General features: G+C 40.1%; 1 protein-coding gene across 2 annotated transcripts in view; it reads left to right on the top strand.

The window, feature by feature from the left end:
• The window catches only part of LOC106076834 (uncharacterized), a 65,721-nt gene extending 52,918 nt beyond the window's left edge, over nt 1-12,803 (top strand). The window contains exons 19-22 of one of the 2 annotated variants that reach the window (XM_056017704.1): nt 1,901-1,996; nt 3,547-3,619; nt 9,000-9,368; nt 11,402-12,803. In XM_056017704.1, coding sequence (XP_055873679.1) covers nt 1,901-1,996; nt 3,547-3,619; nt 9,000-9,357 — 527 coding nt within the window. In that variant the 3' untranslated portion in view covers nt 9,358-9,368; nt 11,402-12,803. Of the gene's footprint in view, nt 1-1,900; nt 1,997-3,546; nt 3,620-8,999; nt 9,391-11,401 lie in introns of both variants that reach the window. The other variant, XM_056017705.1, reaches the window with a different exon arrangement.
• The last annotated feature ends 861 nt before the right edge of the window (nt 12,804-13,664 follow it).

Raw genomic sequence — 13,664 nt, 5'->3', positions numbered from 1 at the left:
CGCCACACATTTATAAAGTGTACCAAAGGATATACCATAACCCGTTCGACTCTCATATTTGATGAGGTATGTAGAAGACAATGCTAATATTCTCAAAACAAACATGAACCGTATAATCGCTGCCATTTCTCTCATTATTGCAAGACTTTTTCCTGTAATATAATTTAATAGTGCATTGTTCATATAAATTAAATTATTAAATTAAATTATGGCTTTTATATAGCGCTACTTTCATGATTATAGCATGCTCAAACGATTTGGTCCAATCTCAGTTGTGGACCTTCAGTGAAGTCCAGTAGGGCCTACATGGGCGCCATTATCTAGTTGGTTGTTAGAAAGACTTTTATCCAACAACCAGGCCTGGACAAGGGGATTTCCAATACCGTGTCCTGTCTGAGGACTCCCAGCGGTAGACAGCCATTTCGGTTGAAAGGGTCAGACCGGACCGTGCCGCGTACACACGGCACCTTCGACATAGGTCACGGTACACAGCTCACCGCCCCTATTCCTGGACCCCACTCGCTACAAGTGGCCGAGAGTAGTGCTGACTGCGGGGAGTTTATCTCATATTCCTATAATGTAACCGCCACTGTTCCGTGCAGGGACCGCCACTCCAGCTATGGGTTTCTGATGACGGCCCCCTTTGTGGAACGGCGTGGCGGACTTTTTAGACTAGGGTGCGGGCTACTTGTTCCATCCCTACCCTGAGTGAGGAAAATAAAACAAAAGCTCACCCAGGGGGTCCCGCAAGGGCCTGGTTCGCTACTCGAATTTAGCCTATCTAGTTCCACTACTAGAAACTTCCACCTGAGGCGCCACGCTGAGGTGACGGGTAGCTGGAATCCTCCCGCAGTTGTTGACCAGTGGGGGTATCTAGGAGAAGGTTTTTCCGTGCTGCCTTTAGGCGCTCAGTAAACACAACTCGGCCCGAGTCGGGTGTCGAACCTCGAGCCCCCTTCATAGGTCGCCAAGCCAAGCTAAGTTCGAGAAAATTAATTTGACTGATTCGTGTGTAGTCACTTTGAAACTTGGGGTGGGGGGGGGGGGATGCTCGATTCTACGAGCCAAACCCTAGTCGTTACGACTGAAGTAGGCCAAAAGTTACAGTAAATAGCGTTACAGTTTGTTCTTATGTAGTGAATTTACAAATGCCCTTGGGCTATTTTAAACTTTCTATGTAGGCACTAGAAGGATCTAGGATAACCTCGTCTGACTTTAGGACCTGTAACTTGGCAACGATCTATTGGCCGAAACGGCCCACAGGTCTTGACGTCGCGGTGTTCAGATCTCGGACAAAATCAATATTGCCAGGCAGCATATGTGTTACATAGAAAATGCATTTCCCTGTTAAGTTTTTATTCTGACGAAACCCTGAAAACTCAGATAATAAAGTGTCACACTAAGTCCAAGTCTAATTAAAATATTTGTTTTATTTAACGGAATCCTTTATCTCATTAACTCAATTATTATATCTACTGTTGATTACTGTTGTGGCTCTTCCGCGGTGTTAAATGTAATCAATGCTATGATCATGAGGGTAACCTTCAACCAAATCACGAACACCGGCGAAAGGCCAAACAATCAAGAAATAGTACTTGACGCTAGTATCAAACAATCATGAATACTTTAATACTTAAAAAAGGGATCCGTCCACTGTCTTTCAGTAAATCCGTATCTCTATTCTACTGCTCTACACGAAGCGTCTTCTTTGTAGCGTCACTTAGAGCGTTCTTGTTTTTTAAAGATCTGTCACGTCACTTGTCGCTAAGTAAAAACTTTCCCCTTATTCCCGAAACAAATAACTAAATCCTAACCATGTCATAACATTACCAATAGTGTGCAGTGCACACATACAGGCGCTACACCCTTGTAACAGTACTCTATTTGCTTGCTGCTACAGCCTGTGGTTGGAATGAGTATGGTGAGGATTGCAAGTTCAGCTGTATGGAGAAGTGTGGGGCGGATTGTGGAGAGCGCATGTTCGGAACCTGTTTAGGTAACACCAACAGACCAACAGACCATTCTGTTTCTATAACTATTTCATAACATTAGCTCTTTGGCTCAATTTTCAATGCTTTTGTTAGGTGGTTTTGTACTATAAATAAAATATATTCTTTGGTACCATTAAATAGGGAACTAATACAATTAAATTAAATATAAAAAAAATAAATATAAATATTAAATATAATAATCTTTGGTGTACTTGAATTGAGGACTAATAAATTAAATTATAGTTTTTATAAAGCGCTACTTTGATGACTATAGCATGATCAGAGCGCTATGGTCCAATCTCTTTTGTGGACGAGTGAGAAGGGGCTATAAGGAAGCAAGTTTTCCGTGCTGCCCTTTAGGTGCTCAGTAAACACAACTCTGCAGTCAAGCATACTTAGCCTCTCGACCACGCTTCCACTGATAACTCAATAAAGTTATCTCTAATAGAACAATAAATATCATCATCACCATCTGTCACTTTCGTCGAATGGTTGCTGCAACAGTTTGACTTACCAAATCCCTCCACTTTCACTATTTCTGATCAGCAGCTGTTCTTAGCAGGATATCAAAGAGAGAGGCCGGTCCATTCTTTTTAGTTATCCATCCAGCTTTTCTTTGGACGTCCCTTTCTTCATGCTCCCTCCACTGTGCCTTGAAGAATGACTTTTAATAGTGAGTCATGTCTTACACTATAACCAAACCAGATCAGCTTTTGTATCTTCACAGTACTGAGTTTCTTCTTGCCAGCCAGAGTGTTAACTCGTTTGTCTTCTTGTCCTGATAACTGATACCCTGCCCTATAAATCAGGGTTACAAGCCTAGAGCTTTGCTCAACTCTGTTGACCATCAAACAATGCCTAGAGCTAGAACAATGATAACATTCTATAAAATTTATGACAAAGGCTTTGTCTGCAGAAGACAAAAAAATTCACCTGATTATAACCAGAGCCGGTCTTAAGTCACTGCAACCTATGCAGCCGCAGTGGGACCCCGCACTTTGATAGGCCCCGCTCTAATTCTAGCTGTGGATTATTAAATTAAACCATCATAACTTGCAATTCTGGGTTCCCACACCTTCTGATTTTCCAGGAGATCTTGGAATCTCCTGAAATTGCAAAATATACGAAAAGTCCTAGATATCTCCTGAAATTATTAAAATGTCCTGAAAAAATCATAAAAATCTTCTTAGAAATAGACAAAATTGTTAAATGCCAATAGTACTCACGCTTACAAAAAAACGTTATTGTTAGTCTTAATTTCATGAGATGTAATGCAAATACGAATTTATTTTCTAATACAAAATCTTAATTTTCACTTATTATTCTTATCCCTACCCATACTGGGCCCCGCGCAATCCACTTCCCATAGGGCCCCCGCAATTGTTAGGGCCGGGCCTGATCATTTCGTTCTTTATTTAGATTTAATTAAATATTGGTCCACCATCTGAGTGTCAAATAATTAAAATTGATCTTGAGATTGATTTTTTTTTACAGCTTCGGCTGTAACTATACTCAAAGGCCGATAACTGTTGTGTTATTATCTTTTTCTTTTCAGCCTCTTTTAATGCCTTGTATATTCTGATGTTTTTATTTCTAATACTTACTTTATTAACAATGATTCACGCCTTGTAAGTATCATTTTCATACACAACTTAAGAAATGTAATAAAAGTAATCTTTAATACTGGGATTGATAGTTCTATAGTAAAACACCTAATCATTTGTTACAAATGCAAAATCATAATATATTAGTCTCGTATTGCGTAGTAGTGTCATAGATTCGTATGTGACGCGACCATACCAAATGACACATCCTATCAAAGTCAAGTTCATAAGCACCTGGCCAGGGCCCCTTTCGCTGTCCCCCCTCTCTCTCCTTCGCCACACGGTACGCTCCAGGGCTAATGTCTACCTTGTAGTCCATATCGATGTCAACGGCTTTGAGGTCACATTTCATGTCATTAACATATCAAAAGTGGGATCGACTCGTTCCTCCTGTGCCAGTCGCAAGAGGAGGGTAGTGGATGACCTTATGGGTTCGTTCATACTCCAAACGGCGGACATAATCAAGCAAAAGTAGGGGCGTTGCCTGATTTTTTTAAAAAATATATTGGGCGTCATGAGCAAGCTAGTATATCAGTATGTCCTAATCTGTCTTGCCTTCTAATCTTCTAGCTAACTATTTTATAAAAAAAAAGCATGACATAAGTAACCTCGTGTTTAAATAAGTAAGTAAGTAGTTGGGGGCTCGGTGGTTGAGTGGTTAAGCGCCAGGCTTTTGAACCTGGGGTCCTGTATTCGAATCTCGGCGAAGACTGGGATTTAGAATTTCGGAATTTTTAGGGCGTCCATGAGCTCACCCAAATCTAATGGGCATCTGACTTTAGTTTAAGAAAGTAAAGGCGGTTGGTCGTTGTACTGGGCATATGACACCCTGCTCGTTAACCGTTGGCCAAAGAAGCAGATGACCTTAACATCAGCTGCCCTATAGATGACATGTGCTGAAAAGGGGAAACTTTACTAACTTTACTAAGTAACTAACTGCTTACTATCTAACTAACTAATTAGATAACTACGTACTGACTGACTATTTGACTAACTGACCTACTAACGGACTGACTAACAAGTAACTAACTTTAAAACAAAAATATTTAATTTTAGCTCTCTTGGCTAAGTAGCAAATCAATTAAGCAGCTTACGAGCTTAACAACAAATGTAACAAGGTTACAAAAGACAGTTTGTGTAGAAACACAAATTCAAAATCGGCCTCCGAAGTGGTCCACCCAGGCAGGCTTCAATATTTTCAGAAAGAGCATCTGAATGAAATTATATCAAAGACAAATGAGAGATAAGAATGGAGAAAGAAGGTTAACAGATCTTGTGTAGTGCACTAGCGGATCCGGAACTTTGGAGTGGGGGGGGCGATTTTTTTCCAAACCCTAACCCTAACGCCCAGTAAACCCTAACCCTACGCATAAACGTGCATACAGTGCGCGCGCGCGCACACACACACACACGCACACATACACACACATATATATATATGTATATATATATATATATATATATATATATATATATATATATATATATATATATATATATATATAAATATGAGAATAAAAAAAGCTGCATTTCTCAACCTTCGGCGAAAAACAAAACAACTGGGGCAGCGCTATAAGGTTCTCTGGTGAAGTTCGGGGCGAAGCCCCGACGCCAAAAGCGTTTTCTTGCTTTTTTCACTGCAGAAACGCATTCTCCTGACAAGTACAGCTCATTATTCATCAATGGAGTTCGGGGCGAAGCCCCGACGCCAAAAGCGTTTTCTTGCTTTTTTCACTGCAGAAACGCATTCTCCTGACAAGTACAGCTCATTATTCATCAATGGAGTACGGGGCGAAGCCCCGACGCCAAAAGCGTTTTCTTGCATTCTTCCTTGCAGAAACGCATTCTCCTGACATCTACAACTCATTACCCATAAATGAAGTTCGGGGCGAAGCCCCGACGCCAAAAGCGTTTTCTTGCATTCTTCTCTGCAGAAACGCATTCTCGTGACATCTACAACTCATTACCCATAAATGGAGTTCGGGGCGAAGCCCCGACGCCAAAAGCGTTTTCTTGCATTCTTGACTGCAGAAACGCATACTCCTGACAAGTACAGCTCATTATTCATCAATGGAGTACGGGGCGAAGCCCCGACGCCAAAAGCGTTTTCTTGCATTCTTCCTTGCAGAAACGCATTCTCCTGACATCTACAACTCATTACCCATAAATGAAGTTCGGGGCGAAGCCCCGACGCCAAAAGCGTTTTTTTGCATTCTTTTCTGCAGAAACGCATTCTCCTGACCTGAAGCTCATTATTCATACTATTAAAAAACGACCTTTCGAATAATGTTGTACTTGAAAAATATTCTAATATGAATTTATAGTCCCTGAATACATTGCAAATAAAACCGATTTGTTCCTTGAAAAGATAGGATACCCCACGTATTTAGATTTTTGCTTTGAGGATCGCCGCCGAAAAAAAACTTATTCGATAAATAGTATTCAAGTACACACTAGTATAAATTGTGAGTTATAGTCCCAAATTTATTTAGCTAGAAAAATATCAGATTGAGTAAAGGTTGGGAAAAGGCGACTATGAAAACGTTATTTGAGTTTAGAACTCATCTCAATCATGACTCTTATACTGAAAAATTTCGTTTGAATTCTAACTTTTCCAATGCAAAGTCTTTCTTAAAATACTTATGATAACTTCATGTGAAATTACAAAAACTCTGTCTGGAAATGGGAATGGCGGTAGAGTGAAAACGATTAATCCTCGCTCCTTTACTAATTTCTGCTAAAGATTGCATTTGGCATTAAAGAATATGAGTGGGGCGACTCGATATAAGGATTTAATTTATAGTTTATATAAATTATATTAGTGACAGATTTTTTTAATTTTGTAATTTCTTAACTATAATACAAAAAGAAAAAGTATTGATTTCTCCAATGGGGGAAATGCGATTGCATGTATCGCCCCTCCCACCTGGTACAACCCTTTTTCATTTAAATTTAGGCTACTAATGATACAATTTGAGATTAGAGTGTGGTACGACATATTTACAATGGGTCACATATCAATACGTAGTTTATATTATATAGATATTCAACTAATTTTATTCATGATTATGATTCTCCACAAAAATAGGACCGCCCCCCCCCCAGCACTCAGAGAGCTAGAGTGGGGAGGGCAGTACATGCAATCGCCCCCCCCCCCCTCACCCCACCGAATCGGCCAAAATACCAGAAAGGGAGCGACATAATATAAAATGTATATATTAATTCAACTAATTGTGTTCACAAACTATGATTTCTCCATAAAAACGGACCGCCCCCCCCCCCACTCAAAAGGGTTTAGGTGGGAAGGGCAGAAGAGGTATTCGTCCCCCCCCCCCCCACACCAATCGGCAAACAGGGAACGACATAATATAAAGATCGGTTATCAATAACAAGTTACAGGGATATAGATATTTAATTGATTTGTTAGCAGGCTGTGATTTCTACCAATAAATTGGACCGCCCCCCCCCACTCGAAAGTGTAGGGGGGGCGGAATTGATACCATCGCCCCCTCCCGACTCCACCAAATCGGTCAACATACTAGAGGGGGGGGGCGAAATAATCTAAAAATATGTTGAAATATAAATAATTAGTATATATTTTTAACATAAGTAATAAATTCGTATACAAATTGTGTGAATCCTATACTAAAGTTCGTCCGCCCCCCCCCCAGGGTGGGGGGGGGCGGCCGAGTGGGGGGGGGGCGATCGCCCCTACCGCCCCCCCCCTGGATCCGCCAGTGGTGTAGTGCCCCAACGGTCCAGCAGATCAAAGGATAGGTGAAAGTGAATGTAAAGTTAGATGCCTGGCCTAACTAGTTCCCCTTTCAGACCTTGTAAAGTTCATCTGTTTGTGTGGCCTACGGTTAACGAGGGTGGCATGTAGCCAGCACAACGACCAAACGCCTTTACTTTTTCCAAACTAATGTCAGGTACCCATTAGAGCTGAGTGAACTCAGAAGCATCCACAGATTCTTAAGTTGAAAACCCAGTCTTCACCAGGATTCGAACCCGGGACCCCCGGTTCGGAAGCCAAGCGCTTTACCGCTCAGCCACCGCGCCTTCCCTGGCCTAAACTGATGCCTTAAACTGATGTCTTATAATTGATCTAATTGTTTTGAAAAGGCTCAATCTCTTTATCGAATCCTCAAATACTACAGTAATATGTAGTATTAGTAGACCAACGGTCCAGCAGATCAAAGGATAGGTGAAAGTGATGTAAAGTTAGATGCCTGGCCTAACTAGTTCCCCCTATAGACCTTGTAAAGTTTATCTGTTTTTGTGGCCTACAGTTAACGAGGGTGGCATGTAGCCAGCAAAACGACCAACCACCTTTACTTTTTCCCAACTAATGTCAGGTACCCATTAGAGCTGAGTGGACTCTGAGGCACCCAAAGATTCTTAAGTTGAAAATCCCAGTCTTCACCAAAGATTCTAAAGTTGAAAATCCCAGTCTTCACCAGGATTCGAACCCAGGACCCCCGGTTTGGAAGCCAAGCGCTTTACCGCTCAGCCACCGCGCCTCCCCTGGCCTAAACTGATGCCTTAAACTGATGTCTTATAATTGATCTAATTGTTTTGAAAAGGCTCAATCTCTTTATCGAATCCTCAAGTACCTATGTGTAATGGCCTGCATTATTTTTCAGGAAAATGACGTTTACAAGATTACTAAATTATTAAATTAGGTTTAACTTATAATGCATACTAATTAGCTTTTTCTCTTTAAAAAACTGCTTGCATAACTGATAGAGCTTTCGCTTTCAGAAAAAAAAAGTAGCCGTTGCATCAGAACTTTGATTGGTCTAAAACAGCGGTTCTCAACCTTTTAAGTTCGGCGACCCCTTTTTACGATTCCTCAATTTGCCGCGACCCTCTCCGGGGCCCCTCCCCCTCACACACACACAGCAGTAGAAGAGTAGACAATAACAATCCATATTTTCGATGGTCTTAGGCGACCCCTGGAAAATCGTCAATCGACCCCCAAAGGGGTCGCGACCCACAGGTTGAGAAACATTGTGATGTCGGATTTTCAATATCTTTTCTAGTTTACAAGATCTAAACCGGACGGACGGACAGATGGACAGACATTTCACACAAAACTAATAGCGTCTTTTCCCCTTTCGGGGGCCGCTAATAGACATATAGTTTGTTTTCTTATTATGTAAATAAATAACTAGTCAGCTGAGTAAGTAACAAGCTAACTGGCTAATAGTATATTTGTATATAGTTCGTTCATAGTGGTTCGATGATGACCACTTTTGTCATACAGGGGGCTTTGGGCTTTGCACTGGGGATTTGTGCGTCCTCATGTGGCTGGTGAGACCTATGTGGGCCCGGAATGTATGGGTATGTGTTATGTATATACTAGTCTATTAAAGGTATGCCAATGCATTTTGTTTTGAAACAGAAAAAAACACAAACAGACAGAGATAGTGGAAGAACAGTCCACTTACGCAAAGTTCTCTAGTACAACATCTGGGACTACTTCGAGTTTGACTGGTTTAAGCAAGTACAACCCAATAAAGCCCAGCTCAACCGAAATCGACCCAACACAAGGAAGGGAAACCGAACCCAACAAACCCGAACCCAACAAACCCGAATCCAATAAAGCCGAACACAAACAAGGCAAATCCAGCAAAACGGAATCCAAACAACGCAAAATCCAGCAAAACGGAACCCAACCAACGCAAATCTATCAAAACGGAACCAAACCAAACCAAACCCATCAAAGCGGAACGCAACTAACTCAACCCCAACAAAATTGAACCCATTCAATGTAAGTTCCGATCTCAAGCAAGGTAAGTGCATAAGTTTGCCTTTAAAAATACGAAACAACCTTGTAAGTTGAGTCCCAAGGATCAGAGTCGTAGTGAGGGGAGGGGGCAGAAGAGGAGGAGGAAGCGTCATTCTCAATGTGCGCCAAAATAGTACAATTTATTATAGATATTTAATTAGGTAGTACATTCTAAGTTTATTTGTGTTACATTATCATCTAGTTTTTTTTTTTTTTGTCTTAAACTTATATTTCTATGTGATGTTTCTATGTGAATTTATTTCTATGTGATGTTTTGTTTGCAACGCCTCTGCCAAGGATTAAATTCTTTATCTCCATGAAAAGAAAAAAAAATTAGCCAGTAACTAAACAGGATTCCTCAAACTGTGACGGATTTTTTTTTTTCAGTAGGAGATAATAACTGTTAAATGTGCATTTAGTTCATATTGTAGTCGAATTTAATTTAATAAAAGTGACATTATGACCAGTGGCGTAGCTAGTGTGGGGAGGAGAGGGAGAATTTGAAAATCCCCCCAGGCCCCCACTTGAAGGGGGGCCCGAAAATGAGTGGTTTTTTTTTACATAAAATTATAAATATTACGCAAAATGAAGGTGCCCCTAAAGAAGTCAAGACCCCGAGCCCTCAAACATTGAAACATTCCTAGCTATGCCCCTGACCTCTAAGAAGGGGATCGATTCATAGCATTTTTTTTAAAGAACACATTTCATTACGATTTTGACAATAATTTTCAAGGGACAGAAGTGTCATATTTTCTTCCTCATGATTTATCCTCAATACTGGCAAGCGTTAAGTCGATTTACTGATCTGGATAATTAGCTTAGGGGCGATCAACTCCATTGTAAAAACAAGGTTACAAACTGTTTGAATGGTCTAAATTATTATGATGTCGAATTTTCAATACATTTACCAGTTTACGAGATCTAAACGGGACGGACTGACGGACGGACGTTATGACATGTTTCAGATGTTCCTTCAGAGTTGAAGTTCCTAGTCCGACTCTCCCACAGTATTACGAGAGGGTGGCAGCGGGATTAATTGAGACCTGGGACCTAACGACAGTCCAGCGCGCATACCATACGACCAGGAATCAATCAAACGTCCATTCTCTTAACTGTTTCTTACACCTCAGTATCGGCACTTTACAACCATTCTACATTTATCTTTACTTAACATTTTTTTTAGGTTAAACATTAGAAATGATAGGAAATAGGGTCGTGGTAGCTGAGCGGTAAAGCGCTTGGCGTCCAAACCGGGGGCGGGGTTCGAATCCAGGTGAAGACGTGAGATTTTTATTTTCGGAATCTTCGGCACCTGAGTCCACCCAGCTTTTATGGGTACCAGATATGAGTTGGGGAAAAGTAAAGGCAGATGGTCGTTGTGATGTGCTGTTGACCGTAGGCCACAGAAACAAATGACCTTTACATCATGTACTCTATAGACCACATCGTCTGAAAGGGGAATTTTACTTTTTTTAAACTACAGAAAAAATGAATTTCTGACCCATAGAATGAAGAAAAAAAAGCTCCGATGGTGTTGATGTGTTTGTGAATTAGAAGTTGTTGTTTTGTATATATCGACTCGCAAGATCCAAATATTTTATTTGATAATTAAATGATGATTCGACAAACTAAAACTCAACAGAAGAATAGAAATCAGCCTCGTTAATTAACAAAACGGATTTATTGAAAAAGTAGGGAACAGTCCACATCGGTAGATCAAGAAAGCATGTCAAGTCCTAAGCAATACAGGAGTGGGTCTCTTGTTCATTTATCTGTCTCTAAGCTATTTCCGTACCATGTTTTTAAATGCACCGTGACGTCAGTAAGGAAATCCCCGATTAGTCCACACTTCTGCTTTGTCCAACTATTGTCACTGCACTGCCTCAAGGGAGTGAGTGTCATTTCTTTTTTAGTCATGATGGGTTTCAGAATGTATTATTTAAATATTTGTTTATTATTGGATTGGACTAAATGCAATATTTATGAAGCACTAACTTTTGGATTTTTTTCCCCAGGACAAACTTGTGATAGTTAACAGACTAGTTAGTAGCAACAAAGGACTATGACAATAAACTGGAAGATCTCCATAGAAAACTTGTGAGAGATTGCACGTTCAATGGTGAAAAACTCAAACTTTAAGTTTAAATAAACATTACGGCAATTACAGTTTTAATTGAGATGCTCACGACTCAAGTCTTAGAGAAGAAATAGATGCACAGCGAGCCAATTAGTAGAGAGAAAGAGAAGAAGCTGTCACACCTTCACCTATCCCTAAGGATGTTGGACCGTTGGGGCACCACGCATAATTTGTCGACCATCTTTCTCCATTCGACTTGGATATAATTTTTTTTTCAATATCAGGCTCGTCCATTCTATTATGTTGTCCTCCCATCGCTTTCTTGGTCTGCCTCTTCTTCTTTTCTCCTGGTACTGTTCCCTTAAGATCCTGTATTTTTTTTATAATAGTTAGCAGGTCATATTGGTGGTCCAATTGGTGAAGTAACGCCTTGTCTCTAATCTCTTCGTTTGTGATGCGGTCCCTTAGAAAAAATGTGAATGAGAAACACACAAAGTGAAAGAGAGATGAAGAAAAAAAAAGACAAAAGAGAAATAGAGAGTGTGAAGAAAAAAATAAAGGGGGAAAAAAGATACAGACTGATATGGGTGACGAAGAAGTCTGTGAGACTGGGAAGTAAAAAGCCAACAACTCGTAACAAATATAAGGTTTAAGAAATAGTGAGAGGGAAAGGTTAGAGGTCAGAAGAAAAAAAAGGGAACAGACAATGAGAGAGAGAGACAGGGAGAGAGAGAGAGACAGGGAGAGATCACGAAAAATAAAAAAGAATGAAAGGATAGTGTGACACATAGATCTACATTTTTTTTAATAATCTTAGGAAAAGAAGGCATTCTGGCTGAGCGGTAAAGCGCTTGGCTTCCGAACCGAAGGTCCCCTGTTCGAATCCTGGTGAAGACTGGGATTTTTGTTTTCGGGATCTTTAGGCGCCTCTGAGTCTACCCTGCTCTCAAGGGTACCTGACACTAGTTGGGGATAAGTAAAGGCAGTTGGTCATTGTGCTGGCCATAACGCTGGCTATAACACTTTTGTTAATGGTGGGACACAGAAACGGATGCTCCTATAGATCGCAATGTCTGAAAGGGAAAATTCACTTTTTGGAAAAGATCAGTTCTAGAGTCTAAGGTAAAAAAAAAGAATATATTTCACTTCTATATTTCATTTAACAAAAAATAACTAAATAGTCCTATTATTCTCTCGTCATTTTCCTATGCTGAAATTTGTGTGAAGTTAAAATTGCATGTTACTTAAATATATTCCAATCCATATTTTAAACTTGCTATCGATTCCAGGTGTGTAAATACCAGAACTACTTAATGACCTCTTTGTTGTAAAAATTAATTAAACATTGTTTTAACATTTTTTTTAATCTTCTGTGTTGTTTACATCACTTTAAACTGTGCATAGTTGCATTTTCAATTTGGAATGTTAATGAATGAATCTGTCTACCATTTTTAGTTCAGTTATTTTTAATATTAATACTAAAGTCTTAAATAAAGTACAGACGGCGCAGATAGCTACAAACATAGAAAACATATAAGCCCTTATTGGTACACTTCAAGTAACGCTTGAGGTGTGGAGCCAAAAAGAGTCATAAGTCCCCACTACCCCCCCCCCCCCCCCCAAAAAAAAATATGATGTAATGCTCATATGTGGCAGAGCACATGGCTTCAAATACGATGGGTCCCGGGAAAGATTCCTGGTGAAAAGAAGACTGGGATTTTTTTTACATTTCGTGATCCTAAGGGTTCTCTGAGTCAAACCAGCCCTAATAGGTACCTGATATTAGTTTGTGAAAAGTCAAGGCAGCTGGCCCTTGCGCTAGCTACAAAGTCTGAGAAACAGAGGTGATACTTACTTAAATAAAAAAGTAAATTTCCCCTTTCAGACCCTGCATTCTATGGGACAGATAATGTGAAGGTCAGAGTAGGTACTCAGACTTAGGGTAGACTCAGAAGCGCCCTAAATCCCAATATGCAAAAATCACAGTCTTCACCAGGATTTGAACCCGGAACACTCGGTTCGGAAGCTTTACCACTCAGCCACGGCGCCTCCAATTTAATTGACATTTTGGGAATCTTGCAACTTTCAAGAGAGACTTTACAAGTGATTATTATAACTTTTGAACTGGTAATTGTTAGTATTGAAGATTATTAATTTACTTACCACATTTAAAGATGATAAACTTTAATACAAATGACCAA

This window comes from Biomphalaria glabrata, chromosome 18 (genome assembly GCF_947242115.1).
Source record: "Biomphalaria glabrata chromosome 18, xgBioGlab47.1, whole genome shotgun sequence".
Classification (NCBI taxonomy): domain Eukaryota; kingdom Metazoa; phylum Mollusca; class Gastropoda; family Planorbidae; genus Biomphalaria; species Biomphalaria glabrata.
Note: the sequence above shows the minus strand (reverse complement) of the source record. Positions and strands in the feature narration are given on the sequence as shown.